At 39.3% G+C, this 27,722-nt stretch overlaps 1 protein-coding gene and 1 long non-coding RNA gene across 2 annotated transcripts in view; one reads left to right on the top strand and one right to left on the bottom strand.

Annotated features, from left to right (window-relative positions):
* LOC129763595 (chaoptin) overlaps positions 1-25,387 on the bottom strand; it is a 182,405-nt gene extending 157,018 nt beyond the window's left edge. Inside the window, exon 1 of the mRNA XM_055762839.1 lies at positions 25,089-25,387. Within this exon, the coding sequence (XP_055618814.1) occupies positions 25,089-25,097 (9 nt within the window). The 5' untranslated portion in view covers positions 25,098-25,387. The remainder of the gene's footprint in view (positions 1-25,088) is intronic.
* On the top strand, positions 208-24,995 carry LOC129763613 (uncharacterized). The gene is made up of 3 exons (XR_008740990.1): positions 208-468; positions 24,478-24,738; positions 24,806-24,995. It is a non-coding gene; the product is annotated as an uncharacterized LOC129763613 (long non-coding RNA).
* Positions 25,388-27,722: the final 2,335 nt, after the last annotated feature.

Below are 27,722 nucleotides of genomic sequence, written 5' to 3'. Positions count from 1 at the left end.
GCTGGATGAAACGGAGGGCATCCAATCCAACGTTTGAGATCGGGACTCCTCCGCTCGCACTTGAACGGCGCAAACAAAGAACCAATTCAACGTGGGATGATTCAAGCGACGCGCCCCCCGGGAAACAGGAAACCTCCAACGAACTTCAGTATGCAATCAAACAAGAAGAAATGAATGTCTCTGACCAGCCTGAAGTTTGCTAAACCTGTGTCATTTTTGTCCCTTCGGAATCAAGGTGAGCAAATTTTCAGGTGTGTCGGAGGGCAATCACAAACAACAGTGCAGTGCCGATCCGAGGGCCGAGGCTTGGTTTCCTGCCTTGTGGCTATCGAAAAATGCAGTGATTCAGAGATGTATTCGACGCGGCTTATGTGTATCTAATGTGTGTGGTTGTCACCTGCGGTTCCACCAGTGATCAGTGATCGTACTCAATGGAATATTGTGGAAAAACCAACGAATGGAAACTATGTAAGTGAACAAAACGTGTGTCAAAACAGTGAGCTTATGTTACCGGTTATTTTGTGGCTGACGTTTGTGGTTAGTATTTCAGTTCGGTCACAGTTTGTGGAAATTAAATTTGATTCGACGCAAAAAATTGTGTACACAGTGTAGTGTACATTACGGTCTGGTGAACCATACGGGTATTTCATGGCGGTTTGAATGCAATTGGGCCATGAATCAAACATGCAGCGATCGAACAACCAAAACGAGTGAACATAATGTAGGAAGGAGAACAAAACGCGAATTATATAGGAAAATGACTTGTCACCTTAAGAAACATTTATATAGTGGGTCCAAATGTGTCAAATAAATATGATCCTGAACGATGAATTCTTAGGTAAAAAGTGTTGTAAACAAAGTTTAGCCAATTACTTCAAAAGTCATATTGATTGAAGAGGCAAAAAAAATTATGTTCACTAAAAACGTGCACCAGAAACATGTAGAAAAATTAGATAAGTTTACAACACAGATACTGTAAGTGCATCCATTTCATGCCAAACTGAAATAGTGACTCTCAGATTTTCGTGAAAAGTGGTAATTTTGTTTCTTATCGCAAAATATTAGATCCGTATTTTCTTTATTTTTCATTAGGGTCCTCATTACCATTTTATATCAGTCCGAAAAATCAATTATTTCGGTATTTCCAAAAGTTACTTGTTCAACAATTCACAACATTTGAGCTACTTGATCGATTCAGATGATCGATATATCTAATTGAAGCCAAATGAATTAGTCTTCTTTGAATAAATATTACACTTGCGAAAACATTTTTGTCTTTTGTTTTTCTAATTATTTATTGTATTTGTTTTTTTGTAGTTTACATGGTCTCGGGGATATAGTCTATAATGGTTTATATTTTTCTTGAAAGCTTATTTTTTAAATAATTTTTTTCGTGCTTTTTTGTGCTATGATAAAAATAAGTTATTAAAAAATACTAGTTTTATTCGTTAAAATCATTTGGATTTGTCGAATTACAACGTTATTAAGGTTGTAACTCATGTGCTTTTACAAATACTGTTTGATGATTAGGCAAAATTTTGATAATTATTTGTCAAGCAAATTTGCGGTTCGATAAGTACATATTCTTGAGACATAATTTCAGAGAGAAATGTACACCCAGGTTTTTTTTTACGCGGGGGATAAGTACATCGTAAAAATTCCGCGTAAAAAACCGCGTTAATTGGAAAATCCGCGTAAAACAAAACTTGTTAATTGGGAAATCCGCGTGAAAAAAAACCATGTCACCTAATGATAGATATCAAATGGGACTATCTTTACGTAGAACGGAAGTAAAAAGTTGAGTGTTGCAATTTCGTTGGTTACAGGTAGCTATAGTTCGGTTTTCCTCACGAATGAGGTCATCTGCTGTTGTTAGAAGATTCCCTAGTAATTTGTACAGTCTTTTACCGATGCACGTGCAGTACCACTGTTGGACCGTCCAGAGCTATGTAGATAGGGAAAGACATTCACGAATAGCTGCCTGTATAAACCCCGTCCCGTTGTACCGCCCGGCGAGCTCCCCGTTACCCAATACCTAGAATCCACGTAAGAATCGTGATAAGGTGCGGCACTAAGCGCTAAACTCCGTTACAAGCACTAATTACCGTAATTTGCTCTGAGGGAACATGAGAGAAAAATGTGAGCTGAGGGGGAGATGTGATATTGCACTGGCCTTTTTTTACGCGGGTATCGCGTAAAGAAACCGCGTTAGTTGGAAAATCCGCGTAAAAAAAACCGCGTTGATTGGAAAATCCGCGTTAATTGGGAAATCCGCGTAAAAAACCTCGTAAACAAAACCGTGCAAAAAAACCTCGTAAAAAAACCGCACAAAAAAAACGCGTAAAAAAAACCTGGGTGTAAAATACAATAATCGTTTGACAATTCTTCCGTATACATACGTTGAAAGTCCGCGATAAATTAATGAACCCGGCAACCATTAAATTGGGGTGCACCCGTGGCCGAGTGGTTAGCGTCTCACATTATCATGCCGGGTGTTCGGGTTCGATTCCCGTTCTGGTCGGAGGATTTTTCGTCAAAGAAATTTCCTCCGACTTGCACTGTGGTCACGCGTGTTCTAGAGCTTGCCCCTCGGAATACATTCAAGGCGTGTTATTTGGCTTAAGAAATCTCAACTAAGTATTTATGAATGACGCTAGTTAATGCATATGTTGAGACGGCAAAAGTTCCACAGGGGACGTTAACGCCATTCAAGAAGAAGAACCATTAAATCGTATAAAATGCCATGATTGGAGGCGATATACATACATCCATGCAACTTTTGTGTGAAAACTGGCAGATACATGCAAATATGGAGGCGACATACGGATATGTAATATTACATTTGTATATAAAGCCATATATAACGATATACGATGCTTGTCACAACAATATGCGATTTGACCTGACAATGTTATATAAAATGAATAGAATGTACGTATATTTCACCGAACGTCGCCATATTAGGATGATTTTTATATACGATATACGACTTAATCTATCAATGCTATTGAAAATCGTATTTTGCAATTTATACAATTACAGATAAACATGATGCATCCTTTGATTGATATTTTATACGATTGTAATTTTATACAAATGTATATGCGACCTGACCTGTTTAAAAGTGATACGATTTAATGTTTGCTGGGAAATGTCCGAGGCATCATGTCATACGTTAACGAATAATGGACGGTTAGACTTATTCATTTGATTTTTTGTAACGAATAAAGTAGTCTATAACAATGCATGAATTAATCTGACATAAGATTTTTACAATCTCTTATATACAAAGTAAATATGTTGAAGTCAATTGAATTCGGAAACTTTTTCATCCAATCAATAATTTAATCAATACAAACAAATGATTACTAAGCCCTACGACAACCTTGCGGTCAACAATTTCAATGTCTGGATTGACGCCAAATAAAGGTATGCTGTGTGTATTGTACAACTGGAAAGTAGACGCCCATTATTAGTTGGCCTAACGATTAATTCAGAGCTTTACTGTTCGCAACTGAATAGATACATGAAGCAAACAAGAAAAAAAGACTGAATTGATCAACTTCCATCATGATAACGCGAAACCACACACATCTTTGATGACGCACCCAAAAAGTTGAGGGAACTTGTTTGGGAAGTTTAGACGCATAGATGAGGGTGGACCTAACCCGGCCCCCTAAATTGCAACGGCCATTTATGGCACTTAATATTCTAATTTTGTGCGACTTATGAAATATACAGTATAACTCTTCAAATTTATTTTCTATTGGTCGGTATGGTTCATGAGTCTAGAAAGAAGGGAAAACAGAGGCCAAATCGAAAGTACCTTTTGTGATATTTCCAAAAATGATGGTGTTAAACCGACCACCCCATGGTCCTCAACCGAGGTCTGATTCTGCAACGAATCTACCCCCTGCTACACGGAAATCGAATACAATCGAACGAACGGAAGTCGAATATAATCTTGTTCTGACTGGCTCTAAATCAGTTATGGCCAGGTATAGACACGGTGCGGGCCGCATTAGAGTTTTTGTTATAGCCGCGGGCCGTAATGATTTTTTCTTACTACTTTTCATAATTAAATGTGAAATATACGTATTCAACTGGTACTTTTTTGACTTACTTTTTATTTTAAATAAGAAAGAATTCAATTATATACCTGTGAAACTCATAACTCGAGAACAAAATAAGATAAAAACCCAAAACTTTTATTGAAGGTATAAAAGTATCCAGAATTAACATTTTTGGCAAATTTATTCGCTTCTTCACGCAGAGTCGAAAACACTAAGGACAATCGTCAATCGCTGCAGCTTCTCGATAGAATTCTGTACAACGATTGCTAATTCCAATGAGAACATCCACAGGCACGTAATTTGGGGAGATGAAGTCTGGCAGGTTTGTTGTCAGTCTCGTTTTTTAACCATTCCAGGAATTTTTTGCATCGTTCCAAACATATTCGCTTCAATCTGGCCGTCAATGAATGACTCACACATCGATGTACGCATCAATCAATTTCGACGTTGAACGTTGTGTTGAACGCGTTCATGAAAACGTAGATAACATTGCACAGCCTACCGACCTCGGACTTCCCTTTATGAGCCTATCGCCCACAACAGCTGTTTCTTTGTACTGTTGGAGTGTACGGAACACGAATCGCTCATCGATAGGAAACGGTTTGAGCAGCTCGTAGATCTGTTTTGCCGGTTTCCCGCATTTAAATAACGTGACAGTTGCCACATGCTTCACGTACAGACCGAACTTTATCGTTGCTAGGAAACAGAACAAGTATCGATGGGACCATGAAACTTGGTGAGAGAGAAGTTCAACACTGTTTCGATTTCATTCGAACTACTTTTCTTGGGCCATTTTATCTAAATCAACTTAAATGTGAGAGATAACGTGGAAACAGAATGCCACGTTGTGCGTTGCTTCTCATCAGCAGTAATTGCTTGCGTTTTGTATTAAAACATTCGCCCGACGCAATCTGTTGATTTGCAGGCACAATCTAGCCTTCGCGTCACCACTTTTCATGTAAACAAAAACAAAATAAAGTTCGTATGAACATCTTAGTGCTCCCTTGGCCGAGCGGTTAGCGTCATAACTAACATGCCGGATGTTCGGGTTCGATTCCCGTTCTGGTCGGGTGAATTTTTCGTCAAAGAAATTTCCTCCGACTTGCACTGTGATCACGCGTATTCTAGAGCTTGCCACTCAAAATGCATTCAAGGCGTGTTATTTGGCATAGAAATCTCAACTAAGTACTAATAAAAATGACGCAAGTAATACTACGTTGAGACGGCGAAGTTCCTCTAGGAACGTTAGTGCCATGGAAGAAGAAGAAGAAAGAAGAAGATGAACATCTTATTCTTGTTGTGTCCACGGATCAGTTGAATGTTTTTAAAAACAACACATTGACATATCCGCGCTGGCGGCATTGAGCTTCGTTTACTAGTTTAGGGGAGAGTGAAAGAATAGCTGATTTTCAGTCGGAATGAACACGTTTTCAAAATTTAAATTATGAATGAAAATTTGCTTTTCTATATCAAACTAGTATTCTATTTAAATGAAAAACATTTTTGTTTGCAGGTGGTGAAAAAATCTCATACGAAAATTGTTTATGAAGACAACTCTATATTATGATGAAAAAATTCAGCAACAATGTTGGAATTCTTTAGCCATATGGTTGAATGAAAGTCAGAAACACGTGTTTCAAGTAATCAAATAACATGATGTGAAAATTTTCATTCAAATTTTAGAATTTCGAAACCGGCTTCGTGTCTTCTAATCTGATAGAGATGACACTAATGAGTTTGGGACCCAAATTATGGCCCTAATTTGAAGCAAGGCGCCTAGAAGTATATCCTAAGGTGGGCCAACTTGCTAAAACCACTCTTCAGCCATCTTGGAAGTCTACTGTACTTTGTTTGTAAACAAAACACAATACGCTAGTGCCGAAGCTCGCTCGTGATCAGTCTGTCTCTTTCACGCTACAAGCAAATAATTCCCCTTCTACTTTCTTCCATACTGTTTTCATATACCGCTCCCCTAACCAACTTAGTGACGAAACGGCCTCATAGACCCGTCTTGATTTGAAGTTGTCCAAAGACGTCGACACCATGCCACTGTCATCGCGAATTGGGCGCAAGCAGTTTAGAACAAATGTTAGCGTTGAGTACAACGATGCTAATGACGCAATGCATTATTGTGTTCGACTAAATGGAAACACACAAATTTAAAATGAAGTGTCAAAGCACAATTTTCGCAACGCGACGCATAGCGCGGCATTCTGGTCCCACCTATACGCCTAAAGCACCACGAGTGAGGTTAGATGTTGCACGTTCTGGCTCAATCTAATCACCACGAGCATGGTTCGACGTTGTACGCGAAAGGGTTAAGGTACTGTAATGTGTTCGATAGTGGAATATGTGATAGGGAATAAGCTGATGACGGCGCTATTGCACACGTCAAAATATCATTTACAATTCAACAGTCATCCAGCTAGCAACCAGTCGGCGGCAGCTTCGAGACTGCGAGGCGATTTCAAGACTTGAGACGAATGCACTGAAAAATTTAAAAACTTCTATAGTTCAAGACAACAACATCCCCAGGGAATGGATGTCTAAGTACGAAGCCTTAAAAAATATAACAAAATAATTTGTAAACTCATCGACATCTAAGGGAAATTGAATCCAGAATCTTCAGCGCCAGTGCCATTTGAAAAATTCAAACAAATGGATATATTTAAATTGATAGTTCTTTGTGTAGTCCTTCGCCTCTCCGGTTATGCACAAGGCATTACGAACCAGTCTTTTTTGAGTTGCGACCAAACTTTTGTTTTCAAATAGCACCCCCCACATGTTTCCGAAAGACGTAGTCCTACGTAAAATTTGGCTTCGGCAGATTTGATTTTTAGACAACTATACAAATTTCTATAAATTGGGCAGAGTCGAATCAAATTATTAGTTTCGGATAATTTCTCGTTAAATTGTCCTAGTGATATATGATTTGATATTACAAATAAAAAATATTCTATTTTCCTCCTATTGTCTTCAATGTGTGAAAAATGTTTCTCTCCATACCACATAAGCTACACCCAATCTATTAACTGGACGAGTGTTTCTTTGTACAATGTGGGAAGACACTTGGCGTTGATAGAGACGGGAACAGGAACGGTATTGTGGAGGTCTACGTGACTTAGATGATGAATACTGATTACATCACACGCTGCAGCAGCGAGAATTGTTCCACAGCCAAAAGCAGACAGCCACCATATGGAAGCACTCAACGCAGATGCAATGATGTTTCCACAGAGTGAGCTTATAGACACAAAAGGTGCCTTCGTTGGAATTGCATCGCGCTTTTTTCGGTGCGCGGTTCGATGACAAATGGGTGAATTATTGCACCACTACCGCCGCACACGGGAAGCAGGAAACGTGGTGAGGTGACACGTTCATGTGGTAGAAAAACGCCGAACTGCGCACGTGGTAAAGTGTGGGTTGGTGCAGTTTTTTCGCTTCTCCCGCGATTGAATTATAATTACTGTTCATGATAGGAGATGTATATGAATGCAGAAAAACTTGAAAACTTATTTAAGCGCTTAAGGAAAAATATTCCTTGCGCCTGAAAGTAGCAGTGTAGCAGAATTTTCATTACTCACACTTATCCCGACCAACTTCCGAGGTTAATCGCCGAGCGGTAGATCTTACAACACCACCACCACCAACAGGAAACAGGAAGCGGCAGTGTTTCATGCACCTTCTTTCGCCGTTATTATGGCCACAACCAGCGACGACGGAGCGAAAGATTGTGGCTAGCTCAGCGATTTTCCCTAATTCAAGTGCAGCTCGAAAGAATATCGTCCCACGATGATTATCGTGATGGAGTCTCTCCTTTATTGGTGCCGCTTTTCTTTGCCCGGCGGAAGGCGCTGTTGGAAGAAATGTGGTATGTGTATGGTACAGTATGCCCTGGGTGAGTGATTTTCTCCGCTGGATTCTTTTCCCCCACATTTGGTGTAGTCCTGCCGCACATCTTGAGAATCAGTTGAGGACTTTGTTTGACAATGGACAAGGTTTGAAGAGTGCAGGCAAGGCGATTGGAGCGCAAAAAAAAGGGAAGGATAAGTGACACAGAAATTGTAACCAATAATTACTCAAAGATCTTTAAAGACTCATTCTGTGTGGATAGTAGTTTTACATCACATCAATTTTGTTATTGTGATGCTATAATTGTATGCTTTCGATACACTTAGCCAGATATCGTTTAATAAATGTTCAAAATATTCTCATGTATTTCCATATTACATTGCTGAAGATTAGTGTCTTGTTCATATAAACAATTGTCTGCTTTTTTTGTTTATCATAAAGTAACTTCAATCATCATAATGCGTTAATTTTGCAATAGATTCGAATTACTATGAATGTTCTAAACTGACCAAATCGCTTGAGTTTATTCATTGCAGTGGTTTTTTTATGTACCTCAAATGCGTTCGTCTTAAACTTTCTTTTAAAGTTGAATTTTTATACTAAACACTTTTATTGCTCGAAACACAAGAATTTGAAAGCTATTAGGTGTACAGCTAAGTTTTTTCGGGTTTACAACAGATGGCGTAACTTGATTATTATTCCAATGAATCAAATTTCCAGACATTCGTTGGAAAGCTATTGGCATTGCGCGTCTTTTTCAGTACATGTCAAAAAGTTGAAAAGTAAACAACATAGTTTTTGCCACTTCGAATATGTCGAATTTCATACCAACGAGAGTGTTTTTGCGGGGAGTGTTACTTCATTACTTCAGTATGAAGAAAAAAGCTGCGGAAAGCCATCGCATTTTAGTGGAAGTTTCTGGTGACCATGCTCCATCTGAGCGAACGTGTCAGACATGGTTTTCACGGTTTGAAAGTGATAATTTTCACTTGGAAGACGAAGAACGTTCCGGACCGCAAAAAAAGTTTGAAGATGAAGAATCGGAGGCATTACTCGATTAAGATCCGTCAAGAATGCAACAAGAACTTGCAGATACACTTGGAGTAGCTCAACAAACCATATTCGATCGTTTAAAAGCAATGGGAATGATCCGAAAGATAGGACATTGGGTGCCGTATGAATTGAAGCCACGAACTACTGGGAGGTCCTATCCCACCCGCCGTATTCTCCAGACATTGCTGCGTCCGGTTAATACCTTTTTCGATCGATGCAACATGGCCTGGTTGACCAGCACTTCTCCAATTTTGATGAAGTCAAAAATTGGATCGATTCGGGGTCAGCTGACAAACAGGCCGATTATTTCCGCAAAGGGATCCGTGAATTGACAGAAAGATGGGAAAAAGTTGTGACTAGCGATGGGTAATACTTTGAATATTAAATTTGTAACCATTTTTTTGTAAACACTGCGACTTGAGCCACCTTAAGGCTTTGTTCCTACTGCAGCGGGACGTCAGCGTGGCTTGGGCGGGGCGTGTGACGCTTACGATTAATCGTGTGTGTTCTTACCGATGTTTTCACACCAGGCTGACGTGTCGTGAGCGTGTGGTTGGCGTGCAAACGTCAACACTTCACGCCGGCGATATTTGTACTTCACCGCCTCTCTCTTGCATATGTTTGTTTGTAGTAGTGACATAATTTAGAATTTTCTGGTTTTCTTTTTATTTTTTACGTTTTTAATCCTCCGAGTTTTTAGCCGAATACGTTCAACGATGTTGGAATATTCAAAAATAAACCAATTTTCATTCTTTCATTCAAAAACACACATTGACAATTTTCATAAAACACGTCGAAGACACGTCGCTGGCACGGTGTAATATGAGTGAATCAAAATATCGTGGCTAGAAGTGAACACGCCCCGCTCACGCCACGTTGACGCCCCGCTACAGTGAGAACATGGCCTAAATGTTTCGCCGCGCGGAATGGAAGTGCGTGTAACGGGTGACAACCAAAATTTTGGAATTTCTCTCTCAAGCTGTAAAAAAAAGACAAACATACTTAAAAAAGATCTGATTTATTGAAATTAAAGATACCGTATGAGTGATAATGTTTGCATCATTAAACATAATCAAAATTAGAAAATTTTCTCAAAACTTTTTTGATTCTATTCACTCAAAAGGAGGATGTTCCTGAGAGTCTTAAACTATGTTAATCATCGATCGAGTTTCCACTTGCAGCAATAACGACCTCCACACGCTTCCGGAACGTAGGCAGGTTCTATTAATGTAGCCTGGATCCATTTCTCTCAAGGTATGGGCCAATGTTTGTCTGAGGCTTGCTGTACTCGGGTGGCGTTTGAATCAAGGGTTGGCTTTCATGTCGCGCCATACTGAGTAGTCCAGTAGATTCAGATCGGGGCTGGATGGCGGCCGCATATTCTTCGCCCAGAACGGCAGATGTTTCTGCAACCACGTCTGAGTGTCATTCGAGTCGTGGCACGGAGCCCCATTTTGCTGAAATACAACATTTGGTTTCAAGCTCTTTGATCCACGGAAGAACATGCTTATTATAAATCCCGAAGTAGATACCCGTGTTTACTTTGTCGCCTTCTGGAATGAACACCGGGTTCTTTTTTTTGCCATCGGAAGTCACCAATCCTCACACCACAGCACTAGTAGGATGCTTGGTCAGATACACGTTTTTATGCTCGTCGGTCACGTCTTTTACCGGGAGGGAACTAATATAGCGTTCGGTTCTGGTATTCGATACTGGATCGATGGTAAATGTTCTCTCGTCTGTGAACAGGATTACCGGATTTTTTCGCTTGAGGAAGTTCAAGATTTTCTTACATCACTCCAAACAGTCCATAATCAGCTGTTCGGCGAAGCTCCCGTTTGACGTGGCCTTCATGTCACCTGGCGAATGTATCTCTTGATTCTGTCAATCAACTGTTTGCAATTCGTGACTCTTCTGTTATTTATGTACACTAAGGAGTTCGGTTGGGCGACACCGAGGCAGATTTGTCGGGTTGAGGTTTTTGTGTACAAATGGGATCGAAATATTCAGGAACGATTGTGTTTTTTGGGCGTGACGTGACGATGATTCATTCGGCCACTTGGCATCGGGATCTCGGAGTCGAATTCAGTTTCGCAATGTATTTCAGGGTTCTTGTCTTCTTTCGGCTTTCGGTTATACTGATTCTTTTCAATATTTTGGTGAGAACAGTTGAACTTTCTTGCGTCATCCCGTTGACTCAGTGAATCCTTGTTGTTGAAGGTATGAGAAAAAGAACGAAGTCCTTTTGCGTCCGTAATTTTGTTTGGAATCTTAGAATATGGGAAACAGTCGAAGTCGCAACATTTTTCTCTTTCAGAATGCTGTACCGTATACTTTTTGCCGAGATTTATGTGCAATTTCTGTGTGAATTTCTGTGTAGAACTGTACAACGCATTCGAAAAATACTTCTTGTTTCGACGGCATGTTGAGCCAAACTCAACAAATCAAAAAATACTAGCAGAAAGAGGAGAGAGCTAACACATACACATTCTCATTTCTCTCTGAACTCTGAGCTCATCTCTTTCTCTGAGTTGCAATTGGTCGTAGCTTAAATTCAATATTTCCTCTCTCCACAGTAGAACGAACGCCGAATTTGCATTTCGAACAAGCGAGTTGCACGCATCCGACTCACACAACTGTCTTTTCCACGGTTCAAACTGAGGAACCGACACACTTCTTCTTCTTCTTCTTCTTCTTCAATGGCACTAACGTTCCTAGAGGAACTTCGCCGTCTCAACGTAGTATTACTTGCGTCATTTTTATTAGTACTTAGTTGAGATTTCTATGCCAAATAACACGCCTTGAATGCATTTTGAGTGGCAAGCTCTAGAATACGCGTGATCACGGTGCAAGTCGGCGGAAATTTCTTTGACGAAAAATTCCCCCGACCAGAACGGGAATCGAACCCGAACACCCGGCATGTTAGTTATGACGCTAACCACTCGGCCAAGGGAACCGACACACACACTTGCCATTTCTTACGTCTTGAACCTCCATGTAGCTGCGGAAGCCGCTTTGCTGTCAAAACAAACAACTAAACAAAACCGGTCAACAAACAACAAACATTCCATGGAAAATTTCGCTAGTGGAATTTAATTGTTCTAGTCGGAAAATTTTGTGAAATTGGATACTTTTTGTGAGACTAATTCAGCTTAGACCGTTGTTCAGTTGCTTATCGATCCACAAAAAAATTGTCATTCAGGGTAAAACCGACACCTGGTATGTGTTTTACAGACAGGAAAAATGCGTCCTAATTTTTTGTGGACGCCTTGTATTTATGTTTGGAAGGCAAAACGACAGAGCTGGATTGATATTCAGCTGAAAGCAGCCAGAACCAGCGCTGAGCAGGGCATGACAACAAAAAAGTTGATGGGTTGAGCCTAGAGGCACGGATGGGATTTTGACACTGTGATTGTGTGTAGTAATTGCATTTGAATTGAGTTTATTCATTGATCAAAATCTGTATTGTAAATATCTTTTGATACATCAAATGGTCAGTGTTAAGTCAGAGCGAACCAAGTCGCAGAACTAAAAAATTCGAGTTTTTGATTGCATTATGTTAAACATTTTGTAAGCTACATTCTACATTTATCAGATTTGGAAAATCACGCGTACAGCAAGAATAACTTATCGAAATTGTTTTGAACGCTCAATAGAAACCCCTTGTAGCCTCAAACTTTAAACTCGTTTTTCTAGAAATCATAAAAATGACACTTGGTCCGGTCTGACTTAACACCGACCAAATGGAAATCATAAAAAATGTTTCCTGTATAAACTTGTATCCTTTAAACGGGTTAGATGAAATGACGTGGTAGAATCCAAAACCACATTCTGTTCAAAAATGTACACAAATATACCATTAAAACCATTACTACCCTTTTCATCTGTTCATTCAATCATGCAGAAGAAGAGAAGGAGGCATCATCTATCATTTTTAAACACAAGTTAAGATCTAAATAAATATAACCCTAAGATAACAGAAATATATTATAGATAAAAATAGCATTTCTCCTTCGTTACCACGTTTTCCGAAACATTGTTTGTAGGGGGTTGTAATAACTTTATAGCCAGGTGATGTGTATTGAGTATCCTATGGCCATTAGTGCTCTCTTGAGAAGTTTGTGTAGCTGCTGTAGTGAACAGATATCATTGGGTGCTAAGTTCTGCTTATGTATAGGAAAGGGAAAGGAGAATGGGCAAGTGCATTCGAGGAAGCGAAGTGGACTTCTAAGGAATACATACATATATTAAGATCGCGACTACTCAAGTTATTATAATCTGATATAATCTGATCTAAATCAGTAGCCAGTTAAATTTTTGTTTGAATTTTTATATTACCAAACAACATGCTCGATATGTTATCCTGGACCAACATTGCATAAATTGTTAGTAACAAGACCTCCTCGATAAAAACGTGAATTAAACATGATTTCATCGGACAACATCCAATGCAACAACTGATAAATGCCTATTACCGGCAAATGGAGAATAATTCATAACAAGCATCGATTAACATTGTGAACTAACGCCCGAATGTAGGCTGGAAGAATGCTCGTTGCGTCGGAGAGGAAAGCGAGTGGTTGTGCAATCGAGAAAACCATACCCATTTCAACCGTAAAATTGTTTAACTTTTTTACTATATCTTCTGTTCGTGTTCCAGACAAAACATTGATGGATAAATTTCCTGTCTAGTGGTATACAACGCACCATAACGCAATAACGATTTTGAGTGATATGCGATTGAAAACTCTTAATGAATCGTTACATTTTTCGTGGAGTTACCCCCCTATATAGAAATCAAAGACATAAAGGGTGTGTCACATCAAATTGCATCACGGAAAAAACGCTGTAGAAATTCGCCCAGTAGACCGATCCTTTAGAAAATTTTAGACAGTAAAATAAAAACTATTAAACAACTTTTGGCATTTTCTTTTTATTCATACTTCGAGCCTAAGCCCGTATGCTCGCACCTTCCTCTTTACCCCGTCCATAAGGTTCTGTACAACGTCAGGTTGTAGTTTTTTTTAACAGAAATCCATTTTCTCTTGAAGTCCGCCTCCGATTTGACAACTTTTGGGTTCTTCCGGAGGGCCTGCTTCATAATCGCCCAATATTTCTCTATTGGCGAAGCTCCGGCGCGTTGGGCGGGTTCATTTCCTTTGGCACGAAGGTGATCCCGTTGGGTTCGTACCACTCCAACACGTCCTTTGAATAGTGGCACGAAGCGAAATCCGGCCAGAAGATGGTCGGGCCCTCGTGCTGCTTCAATAGTGGTAGTAAGCGCTTCTGTAGGCACTCCTTAAGGTAAACATGCCCGTTTACCGTGCCGGTCATCACGAAGGGGGCGCTCCGCTTTCCGCAAGAGCAGATCGCTTGCCACACCATGTACTTTTTGGCAAACTTGGATAGTTTCTGCTTGCGAATCTCCTCCGGAACGCTGAATTTGTCCTCTGCGGAGAAGAACAACAGGCCCGGCAGCTGACGAAAGTCCGCTTTGACGTAGGTTTCGTCGTCCATTACCAGGCAATTCGTCAGCTTTTCGGTGTACAGCTTCCGGGCTCGCGTCTTCCCCACCATGTTTTGCCTTTCGTCGCGGTTAGGAGCCTTCTGAACCTTGTATGTACGCAGGCCCTCCCGCTGCTTGGTCCGCTGGACGAATGAACTTGACAAATTCAGCTTATTGGCGACATCCCGGACCGAACTTCTCGGATCACGTCTAAACTGCTTAACTACGCGCTTGTGATCTTTTTCACTGACGGAGCATCCATTTTTGCCGTTCTTCACCTTCCGGTCGATGGTTAGGTTCTCGAAGTATCGTTTTAGTACTCTGCTGGCCGTGGATTGGACGATTCCCAGCATCTTACCGATGTCCCGATGTGACAACTCCGGATTCTCGAAATGAGGATTAATTCACGACGCTCTTTTTCGTTCGTCGACATTTTTACAAATTTACGAAAAATTGACAGTGAAGCATGGCCAACGTGATCTATACACTCTTATCTGATTATAAGCGAAAGCTGAAGATATAATTCCTAAAAATTAAATTTCTACAGCGTTTTTTCCGTGATGCAATTTGATGTGACACACCCTTTAGTCCTATGTCAAAAGGTTGCCAGAGCTCGAGGTATCACTCGATCAACGCTCATCGACCACATCTCCAGTGGATGTTCACCCAAGCTGGAATCAGAACTCCCGTGTTCACTCCGGACCAGGAACAAAAATTTGTCCGTCACTTGCTCGATCTTGAAAACAATTTTTATGAAATTCTTATTACCGATATCCGTCGTCTAGTGTTTGAATTTGCATAAAACAACGTGAGAAGTGTTTCAATAAGAAAAAGACATTTGCTGACTTAGATTTCTAGACCGGTTTCGAACCATTCGTTCAGCAAACCTCAGCAGCGACAGCTATAGAGTTCAATAAGACATCCATGGACAGCTTTATTTTACAGTCGAAATACATGAATTTGTTTGTTGTCATTGCAATCCAACTACGTATCATTTGCCACTATTGCCACTCTTCAAGCGTCCTTCCCCTAAGTGACTTAGTGATGTATGGAAAAAATCCCCTAAGTGATTATTTCCATACATTTTCAAGACCTCCCATGTTTCTTTGACTTGAAATCATTACAGATTCTCTCTTAAACTCTACATAAACCATTCTACAGAATCTGTTGGGCATTTATTGGGCCCTATTCCAGAAAACGAGACGAGCAAATCGTCTCGTCTCGTCTCGGCTTCAGTCACTGTCGAGACGAACAAAATATCCCATTCCAGTACACGAGTTTCATTGAAATGTTTTATTTGGTAGACTGGAGAGACTTCAGTCAGTTTTTCTCGGTATGATCAGTGATGTCAAATGACACAAGTTTTTGTTTTGAGAAAAACAACAAACAGTTTTAAAATTGATCAATCGATACCCTTTTCTCAGTGCCAAAATATTAAAAAAAACATAACAAAAAGGAATAAGTTTGGTTTCAGTGATATTTTTCCTCGAGCATTTGGTTTCAACACTCAGACGTTTTGTTATTATGGATTTATTGGGGGCAGTGTTTGATCACCTAATCAACGATTTAACAAGAAAAGTCTTATATCTATATAGATTTATTTCCAATAAAGTAGTCGTTTTGAAATTTCGTTCAATATGTGAAGACCCTTGTCGTGCCGTGTTAATATATTCAAAACAGTCATCTAGCATCCCTGGATATGAGTTAAATGTTTACATTTGGTTGTGCTGTTTGGAAGAGGCCCATTTGGAAATCTGTAAAATCTTGCAATTACTGAATTGAATTTAATGGTTGCAGTTGAAAACATACATTGCTTAGGCAATACTAGTTTAGCCGTGAAACAATTTTTGAAGATAAAGGCGGAGCAGAAGAATATCGATGCTTTCAATCAACAAGGTGAACAAACACATCAAACAAACTAGACGATTTGACTGATTCATCGACGAGCGCAGCCAAACGGTTGTCGAGCCAGACGAGCTACTCGTCTGTTTTTAGTCGAGCTCGGCTTCTGGAATATGAAAACAAACGAGACGAGCACTCGTCTGCTTGTCTCGTTTTCTGGAATAGGGCCCATTGAGTAGAACTTGAATTTTGATAGCATAGAAAAATGAATTTAGACTTAGGGTGTCAGTTTTTCCCTGATGTTATTGAATGTCATTAATTAAAACAAAGACTAGAACATAAAAAGTTCCTAACAGGTGTCCTATTGCTTCGTTCCAATACACTACACTGGTATGTCATTTGAGGGACGAATGACCTTCGGATTAAAGTCTCTTAATAAACAAGAACAGACCAAGAACACTGGTATGTCTCCAAAATCCAAGCAATGAAACAAAAAACCAAACGTAGAACGAAAGCTCAACTCGGTAATCTCTTTTCCCTCAGTCAGTTCTCATATTTTTAATCCATGTCGCACATCATTATAATCGACAACGAACGAAATATGTTGGGGAACGCATCGGAACCCTATATGTAAGCGATTCTCGTTCCCGATAGACGAGGATGTGTTGCGCGAATGGAACGGCGATAGGAGGACCGCCTGTCCTTGGCGGACGATGATCACATACTCTTTTGGCTGGCTGCCTTCCCCGATGACACAATTGTGGCGACGAGTGTTTGAATATAAACACTTGTCCACTTCTCCAGTAGAAAGGATACAATAGGAGTATTTGTACATGAAGCCTACGATGGTTGGTTATGATGCAAAAATTGGTTGGATGCAAAAATTGGTTGGTTCAAAAATTATTGTCGATTTGTTTTTAACATAACCTGACTCTTCAAACTGTTCAGCTCAGTCGCCACGGCTCTGGAACAAGATGGCAAGTAAAACGATATATTTTTCTCAGCTTGTGAACTCCACCCAACCCCGGCATTGCGTGGTTCCACAGTGAATGTGGCGTCAGCGTCACACCATAATGTAGAATTATTTCCATGATTCCTCTGCCCCTCTCTCGCACCATGTACCACTACTCCACACCCACCCACACGTATCAAACCGTAAATCAGTTGTCGCCGATCTAAACCCACAATAACAATGATGCCGAATGATGATAATCTGGAAAACAAATAGTCATTCATTTTTATTGTTCAGCAATCGGTTTTCTTCTACGAATGTCTGACCCGTTTCCCCCTCCCACCCGTCGACGGTTTGGGCTCTTTTTGTCTTCGTATTTCGTATGGCGATCTGACAAACTGTTGCTGGTACCTATAATTCTAATGCTTGTGGAACATCTACGTTTTGATTGTTTGTATAGTTTATTATAATTTAAAGTTTTGTTTGTTTTATATACATGTTTTCAACCCACTATCTGCCAAGCTTCTTTGTCCTACATCACAATGTGTCTTCTTTTATCAAAGTAATACTGTAGAAAAGTTCACACATTTTGTATTTTATTAGGTTTTGTTTTTGAAACTCCATATATAGGTGAATTTCACGAAAAATATATAGCAATCTCACCACAAATTGATAGTCCACGTCTTTTTTATAATAAAACTAGCTGACCCGGCAAACTTCGTCCCGCCCAAAATTTATTTTTCGTTATAACATCCACGTTTTCTTACTAAGCGCACGTTCATGGGTCCAATCGCAGAACTGTCCATTGGTTGATCTTCTTATCTACCCTTTAAAATTATTTTGACATAGGACTATGTCTTTGATTTATAGATGAAGGGGGCCCACTCTACGAAAAATGTAACGATTTATTAAGAGTTTTCAAACGCATATCACTCAAAACCGTTATGGCGACATATGTTGTGTTATATACCATTAGACAGGAAATTTATCCAGCATTTTTTTTGCTTATAACATGAACAGTGAATAAAGTAAAAAAAGTTAACAATTTGACTATTAAAATGGGTATGTTTGCTGTCAATTGCGCTAACCACTCGCTTTCCTTCCAGACGCAACGAGCAATCTTTTTGACTAAATTCGGGCGTTAGCTCACAATGTGAGTTGATGCGTACAATGAATCATTCTCCCATTCTCCATTTACCGATAATATGCATTTATCAGTTATTGTATTGTATGTTGCCCAATCAATTCGTGCCTAATTTACGTTTGTATCGTGTAGGTCTTGCTACTAACAATTTATACAATTGTTGTCCATGATGTCATAATATCGAGCATGTTGTTTGGTTAAATAAAAAAATGCAATTAAAATGACTGCTGATTCAGAAGATCGAAAGTGTATACTCACGCATATCAGATTATGATAGCTTAAGTAGTCGCGATCTTAATATTATGCTCCTAATATATGTCTTCCTTCCACGTTGTCCTGAACATTGTTTGTAATAACTTTATAGCCCGATGATTGTGTTTAATTTGTATGGCAGCCCCCATGCCCTTAGAGAGGAGGGAGGGGTATCGAACCACCATAGAAAAGTTTTGTGCCCCCTAAAACCTGCACATACCAAATATGGCTCAATTTGCTTGATAGTTCTAGAGGGGGTGGAGTGTCTAATCACCATAAAAACATTCTTTACACCCTGAAACCACCACATGCCAAATTTTGTTTCATTTGCTTGATTAATTCTCGAGTAATGCAGAAATTTGTGTTTCATTTGTATGACAGCTCCCCCTAAGAAAGGGGGAGGAGTATCTAACCACCCTAGAATCATTTATTGCACCCTAAACCTCCACATGTCAAATTTCGTTTCATTTTCTTGGTTAATTCTCGAGTAATGTAGAAATTTGTGTTTCATTTGTATGGCAGCCCCTCCTTAGAGAGGGGGAGGGGTCTCAAACTATCATAAGAACCTTCCCCGACCCCAAAACCCCCTACATACCAATTTTCATGTCGTTCGGTTCAGTAGTTTCCGAGTCCATAAGAATCAGACAGACAGAAATCCATTTTTATATATATAGATTTGTCTTTGGGGCAGAAATTTTGAAAAATGAATGTGTGCGGCAACTTTGAGAAAATAAGATTGAGTCGGGAAAGACGGACACAAACTGAAAATTCAAGTTTATGTACTCGATATGTTTTGGAGGTCATTGTTTGTATTAACTTTATAGCCCGATGATTGTGTTTAATTTGTATGGCAGCCCCCATGCCCTTAGAGAGGAGGAAGGGGTATCGAACCACCATAGAAAAGTTTTGTGCCCCCTAAATATGCCTTAAAGACTAAACAAAACAAAGCTAGACTAAAATCACCCAGAAGGACTTGTAATTATTACATTTTTTTCATGTCTAAAATAGCTTCCGGCATTCGGAATGACAAATTCGGATTACGTTTTAAAACCGCTCTGCTGATTCGTCCATGATATGTGGTTGCACTTGCAAACGTAGTTAGTGGGCATCTGTTAATAAAAAAACGAGGAGGAGATAACCAACTCGTTTTCAAAACAAAATGTTTGTTCTTTGTTGGTGAAGTGTCCGTCTTACCCGACTTGATTAGTATTTTATTTTCGTCAATATTTTTGGAGTCAAAATGAGGAAAATTCACCGCTGATTCGATAAACTGCAAGAGAAGTGATAATAAAACATTCACGTAACGAAGAATACCCCAACAAATTATTCGATAACAATGAAAACCTTATATCCTGCAGACGAAAACTTAGATCAAGCTAAGCTCAAAAGGGATCTTTCCATCTTTGGATTTTGCGATTAACAACATATTTGGCCTTTTTTTATTTATATGGATAGGAATGCGTTATTTCGCCTGAAAATCCATTTCCACTTTCAAACGAAGATCAATTGCAATAGCGCAAACATCGAATGGAATTTTCTCTCCATAACATTGAACTACGGGCAGAGACGAATACATCAAAATAAAGATGGCTCAAATCAGACGATTCCTTCCTCTGGTTTCGCGCTTAGCAAAACATTTGGCTTTACATTTTTATTTATATAGATAGAAGATATAGGAGTGCGTTATTCCACCTGAAAATCCATTTCCACTTTCAAACAAAGATCAATTTCAATAGCGCAAACATCGAATGGACCGACAACGCTTATCATAATGTAATTCTAAAACATATAGGAAATCAATTTTCCGACCTTCCTTCAGAGTTTTCCGAAAATGTTTTCGAATTTTCTCTCCATAATATTGAACTACGGGCAGAGACGAATACATCAAAATAAAGATGGCTCCAATCGGACGATTCCTACCTCGGGTTTCGCGCTTGCAACACATTTGGCCTCACATTTTTATTTATATAGATTAGTTGAGATTTCTATGCCGAATAGCATGCCTTGAATGCATTCGAAGTGGAAAGCTGTAGAATACGCGTGACCAAAGTGCAAGTCGGAGGAAATTTCTTTGATGAAAAATTCCCCTGACCAGAACGGGAATCGAACCCGGCATGTTCGGTGTGACGCTAACCATATTACCACGGGAGCATTCATAGGAAAATTTATTGCACCCTAAAATATCCACATACCAAATTTGGCTTCGTTTGCTTGATTAATTCCCGAGTAATGCAGAAACTTGTGTTTCATTTGTATGGCAGCCCCCGCTTAACCCTCCTGTACTCGCGTGCAAAATCATAACACGTATACTCGCGCACGGTGTCACAGACCGAAAATTAAACTTCTCTGTAATGTTGCCATTGTGTATTTTTCAGGCTTTATTGGCATTTATTTGAAGAAGAGGGTATGATTGAATGAAAAAACTCCAAAAAATATGTTTTCTTCGTCTTTATTATGTTTTAATAGTCATCTAATTCAGCCTCATCAAAACAGAGTAATTTTTGATACTTCAACACAAATAACGAAATTCGAATTTTTCACTGTTATTAATTAAAAGTAAGCAACAGAATATAATTCATGGAAGTATAAAGAGCTATAAAATAACATAAAAACGTATTAATCGATTGTGGTTTCATTGGAGTAAGAATCGAAACATAGCATAACTGCATGCTCGAAGCAAACATATTTTTTGCATTTCATGCAGTTGTTGCGTGTTTTTCGGGGTTTTTTTTATCAAAGAAAAGAATGTATAACGCATTCTAGATAATTACCAGATGACAAAGGTTCTGGAATATAAAATTTGCATATTTATAATATTTTTTGTCTCTGTATTCTTGGTAAACTAAGAATTAATGCCTTTTTTAGATGGGGCATAAAAAGATAATATAGAAGGATTTCTAGGAACTTCCTTTTCTTTTTCTTGTTTTCTTGTAGATATTGTCCATTATAAAAAAATATCCTCGAAACTGTAACTGTTAAAAATTACAATAAGCCACCGATTAGTTTATAGTTTACTGTTTACAATTCTTCCACAAGTTAATTTCTTTCACAAGTGTTTATACTTATGACCATTACGAAAGTCAAACATTCATATTTTGCTTTTGAACGTATGAATCTAAAGACGAATATATCAACGAATAGTTAATATATGGATCCGTTCAATCCAATTACAAAAGGGACTGAAATCAAATAGAATAGTCAGGTAATGATCTTATGCAATATATTCAATAAATATTCCACGCCGCTAACATTAATTTATACATTTCATTCAACAATATTCTAGAATATGAAATATGGCACTTGTCCAAAAAAGTTACTCCTATACTCGCGTCGGTGTGTCAGACCGAAAGTGTTGAAAAAGTGGCACACGTCCCTTTTCTACCAACACATGCGATACGCTAAACGATGACGAACGACGAACAACGAAGCTAGAGAGAATCGCAAAGTCGTAGTGTTGATATTTTCTGAGAAATGAACGAATTATTGATTTCTCGGTCTGACAGACCAATGCGCGAGTATAGGAGTGTTAAAGAGGGAGGATTGGTCTAAAATTATCATAAGAACCTTCCCAAAATCACCTACATACCAATTTTCATGGCGATCGGTTAAGTAGTTTCCGAGTCCATAAGAATCAGACAGACGGACAGAAAATCATTTTTATAGATATACATTTTATATTATTTACTTATTCATATATCTGTTTCAAATATAATTTAATTCTTATACTCAAAACCTGGGTCAAAAGTATTTTCATCACTATTTTTCTTTTTCCATGTTCGATGATTCAAATTGTTTGCCACTGGGATGAATTCCAAAAACGCATTTCGAATGATTTGGGAGCAAAGAAAAAAACCAAAGATCGAATTCGAGGAAACCATCGAAGCGTGCATCTACATATCACTTGAATGAGTACATTACTGCCAATAGGAACATTAAATTTTATGAACAATAATATATTCATTCGCAATGAGTAACTGGTCAAATGAAAACTATAATAAAAATGATTCTGCCATCGTCACAGGTCGTAGCAGCAACAATCTTCAGAATTTGTTAGTATATACCTGAAACTTGAATAAAAACAAGAACCTGAGTCGGGAGCTCCTGGGAGTAACAAGATGCCGATCAAAAAATTCTTCTTTTTCTTATGCTTTATCTTCCTATCATTTGATCATGAGAAAGGTTTGTTCGCGTTGAACAGTTATATTAGGCTGTCAAAAAAGTCCTGCGGTATTTTTTTTGAATTTTCATTTGTTCATAAAATTAGTTACAATCATCTGTTTTAAGTCAAATATGCGCCGTTTTGTTCGATGACTTGTTCCCAACGAGATGCCAACTTCATAATACCCCTGTTATAGAAGCTCGCTTCCTTATTGGCAAAAAACTCGGATAGCCAATTTTCACAGGCCTCTTTTGTGGCTAACTTCTGACTACCTAGCTCGTTCGCCATGGACAAAAACAGGTGGTAGTCACTTGGTGCAAGGTCCGGACTATACGGCGGATGCAAAAGAACCTCCCATCCGAACTCCCGGAGCTTCTGGCGCGTCACCAAAGAAGTGTGTGGCGTGGCGTTGTCCTGATGGAAGACAATGCGGCCTCTGTTTATCAAAGATGGCTTCTTCTTCATGAGTGCTATCTTCAAGCGGTCCAGTTGTTGGCAGTACAGGTCCGAATTGAGCGTTTGGCCATAGGGAAGCAGCTCATAATAGATTATTCCTTGACAATCCCACCAAACACACAGCAGAACCTTCCTGGCCGTTAATGAGGGCTTGGCCACCGTCTGAGCCGCTTCAGCGGGCTTCGACCACGACCGTTTGCGCTTCACGTTGTCGTAAGTAACCCACTTTTCATCGCCAGTCACCATCCGCTTCAGAAACGGGTCGATTTTGTTGCGATTCACATGCGTCGATACGGTCAAAGATGTTTTTTTGCGTCAACGTGTGTGGCACCCATACATCGAGCTTCTTTGTGAATCCAAGCTTCTTCAAATGGTTAATAACGGTTTGATGACTTATCCCCAGCTCTTGGCCGATGCTACGGCTGCTACTATGCCGGTCTTTCTCGGCTAATTCAGCGATTTTGTCGCAATTTTCGACACCAGGCCTTCCGGAGCGTGGCGCATCTTCGACGACCTCTACACCAGAACGAAAACGTTGAAACCATCGTTGTGCGGTAGAAATGGAAACTGTATCGGGTCCATAAACTGCACAAATTTTATTGGCAGCTTGAGATGCATTTTTGCCTTTGTCATAGTAGTACTGTAAAATATGTCGGATTTTCTTTTTATTTTGCTCCATATTTGCGACACTATAACTCACGAACGACTTAACCAAACAAAACACTGTCAAGGACTATATTATAGCGTCAAGGACTATAAAATACCTTTCCAACAAGCTATAGTATGACTCGATACAATGAATACAACTAGAACTACGCGCTTACAACGACACCTAGCGGAAATACCGCAGGACTTTTTTGACAGCCTAATATTATTCGACAAACTCTCAAAAGATGGTCGTGTCGATTGCAATAACTTATATAATTTGGAAACAGGTGTTGAATTATAGATCTACTGGCGCGAGCTGAAAACTAAACAGCAAACAGCAATAGAAATATATTCTATTACATAATCTGACGAGTAACTGACTTTATTTCATCATTCATTTTACTTATCATAAAAAAGATCCAAATAACCAGAAATGTAACGCCTCAAATAATACACAACCTAACATTGGATAACATTCATAACATATCAATGCATAACAAACAACCTAATACAAATCATTTTCTTTTTTTATTGACACAGCAGGAAACCACTACTGAATGGATTTAATCAGTCGATGCAGCTTCTAAATAGGCAGCGTGAGGTATACAAAAATGGTCAGAACAATGCAGGTTGACCAACACGCCCCCACACCACACGGCAGGTACACAATGATTAACCATTCTACAAGGGGAATGAATGTAAAGTCTATGGACAGAAGAAGAGAGAGACACAATTCACAATTCATCAAACCATTTGCGATCTACCAAGCGCCCTCCATCTGCGCAGCGGAGTCAGTCATTTGTTAGCAATTGTTTCGTAGATTGGTTTGTTTGAAATGAAGGTGCATTTATTTCTTATATTTTTTCAGGTTTCTGGAACAAACCACCTTGTAGTATGATGTGAGGAAATCATTTAGAAAAAATCCAATTCACTGCGTCAGCACTTAAAACCATGAAATAGCACACCTCAGTGTGGCGGAAATTGAATTAACATGGAGCATAATCTAATTAGCACAGTTTCGTTCAGTGTTTGTTTCATAATAAACCATATTTATCCAAATGCGTAAAAAAGTTATTTGTACTCATCCGAAATAAATCCTTGAGGCTACTCACGGGTTTCACCAATCTTGTAATGGACATTTCTCTACAAACCCGAGGCATTTTGAACACCACCAGCTTTCTGCTCACTCCGATGGGTCGGTTGGCTACTGAACTTTTTCCCGAGCAATTGCAATTGTTATCCACTCAGAATCACAATTTATGGAAATCCAAAATTCACGAGCACTGATTTCAGTATTTCCCAGGTAAAACCATCAAAAATCCACACAGTGATATAAAACGACCGTTTCAGAACTAGTAACACCAGACGAACCCGGGAACCCGTAGAAGATCTGGACTGAACCGAACCATTGGCTACGACACTCGGCGAACTAATAAGCGGGATTCAATGCAATAGTCGTCAAATAAGTTACCAATTGGACCGAAAGTGTGCGCCGTGGTGCCACACAACGGGTCTTAATTTAATTAGCTCCCTTTTTTTCGCTGACAGGCGGCAGGCTCGCCAGAACTGCTCTGGATATTTCTCGACGAAAGTGTGTCTTACGGTGTGTCCGTGTGTCCGAACCCGCTGCCACCCCAGTCAGTGGGGGTAGCGTACATGTAGTGTGTGGCATAAATATGACATGCCGCGTCCAGAATGGAGCAGCACTCGCGAGGAAAGTATGGATTTAAATTTCCACCGACAGAAGTCCAACAAGTATTGACTGACTGGACCTTGCCCATCGAGTGCCCTGTGTGTAATTGGAGATAGCTATGTTTTGTTGTCATTCCCCGTAGAATGGTTTTTATTTTTACCATACATGGCAGCACCATTTGCAAAAGTACTCCGGTTGGGTGGTGATGGTGATGGAAAGTGAAATGAGGGAAAAATTTGCATTTCGACCCAAATGAACCGGTAATTAGTTGAAGACAGACATTACGCTCTCGCCAGAATGACAATCTTTATCCCAATAAATCTGAGGTTTTAATTTATTCCGTGTAGAGCAGCTGTTGAAATGAATTTATTTTGCAATTCAGGATAAAATTTCAATCATAACAGTGTTCTGGGATCGATACCAGGTATCTTGGCCAGAAGCCAGACCAGAAAAATTGCATTGAGATCATGCAATTCCTTTTTCAGTAACAAAATTCTATGGTACAAAAGGATGGCGTTACCCAACATGTACACTCTGTCCAACTTCTATAAGACCAGAGTATGATCTTGCTGCTTTGTGTCATTGTAAACAAACAATGCTTTAATTTATATTCTAGTGTGTAGGTATTTATTGATGACTACCATACATTGCATGATTTTCATTTGTGTGTGTGTGTGTGTGTGTGTGCAAGTGCAGAGCGTAAACGAATGTTTTTTTGTATTTTTCAAGTGTCAAGTTTCTATAAGACCAGTTACATATTCCGTTGTTTTAGTTGTTTTGATCAATAAATCTAGAAAATGCCGAAGGGAAAAGTGCTCACAGAGAGAGAAGAAAGGCAAATTGATGCATTTCACCAAGAAAATGTTGGTATAAGAGAAATTGCTCGACGGATTGGACGATCCCATCAAGTAGTGCTCAGGAGGGAGCTTCACGTAAATCGAAGCTCTCTGACCAGAATAAACGGGAAATAGACAGCTTGGAATACCTCAAAATCGTTTAGCAATATTTGAATTTAAATGTTTTTCGGATGATAATTCGTCAAGTTTTGATTAAAACATCCTCACATAAAGAGGGTTCAAAAGGTTGAAGCTTCTCATCTTACACCATCTCACATTGGAAGATGTTTGAGTTTTGCCAAAGCTCACATGAACCGACAGTGGGACATGGTATGATTTAACGAAGAATGGATTGAGGTCCAAAAACTTAATTTTTGGGGCTGGCCGGCTCACTATCCAGATTTGAAAATCTTAGGGGAATCCTCGTACGCAGAATCTAGGGGAAAACGGTAAACCACGATTGAAGAGCTCAAGGTCGCAATTTTCGACACATGGAAAAATATCGAGAAATCCGTTCAGCAGAATTTGGTAAATAGTGTTCCAACAGGAATTTTCAAGGTTATTAACCGAAATGGCAAGGTTGTCAATTATTGACATGTAAATCAGCCGATCGTTTTAAATTTTCATTGATAATACTTACGAATTTTGAAATGGTCTTATAGAAACTGGACAGCTGAAGTTATCATATTTAAGCACAATAAATGAACAAACGACTCTTTTGAACGAAATTGACGTTAAATATACTTTATTCTAAGCATTCAACAATGTATGAATGTATCTAGTTGGAATTCTAACTGTTTGTGTTGCAACGGAATAGAAACAGGGTGGTCTTATAGAAGTTGAACAGAGTGTAGCATACCCTAGATATTCGGTGACAATGATTGTTGATTGTGACATTTCTGACGCTTCACGAATCCGCCAAATCAATCTCTTCCGGCTAAACGAGTTTTAAGATTGAACGGATGAGTAAACTTATTTTTTTCAGCCAATTCAAATGCCATTTCCTAAATATCATGTGATGTCAAACCATATAGCTGATTTTGCAGGTCGAGATAATGATTGACCATCTCCAGTTCCTGCTGAAGTGAAAAACGGTTTAATCTGATTCCACGAAGGCGACTGACGAATCCTGCATTAATCTTTTCACTGTTGTTCGAAAATTTTTAAGCAATTTCGATGCTTTGTACAAAGAAAATACGTCCTTGATGGTCTGGGTTCTCTCTTTCATGATCCTTCTTCTTCCAACGGTGTCTGTC

The sequence above is a fragment of the Toxorhynchites rutilus genome, chromosome 1 (assembly GCF_029784135.1).
Source record: "Toxorhynchites rutilus septentrionalis strain SRP chromosome 1, ASM2978413v1, whole genome shotgun sequence".
NCBI classification, from domain to species: Eukaryota; Metazoa; Arthropoda; class Insecta; order Diptera; family Culicidae; genus Toxorhynchites; species Toxorhynchites rutilus.
Note: the sequence above shows the minus strand (reverse complement) of the source record. Positions and strands in the feature narration are given on the sequence as shown.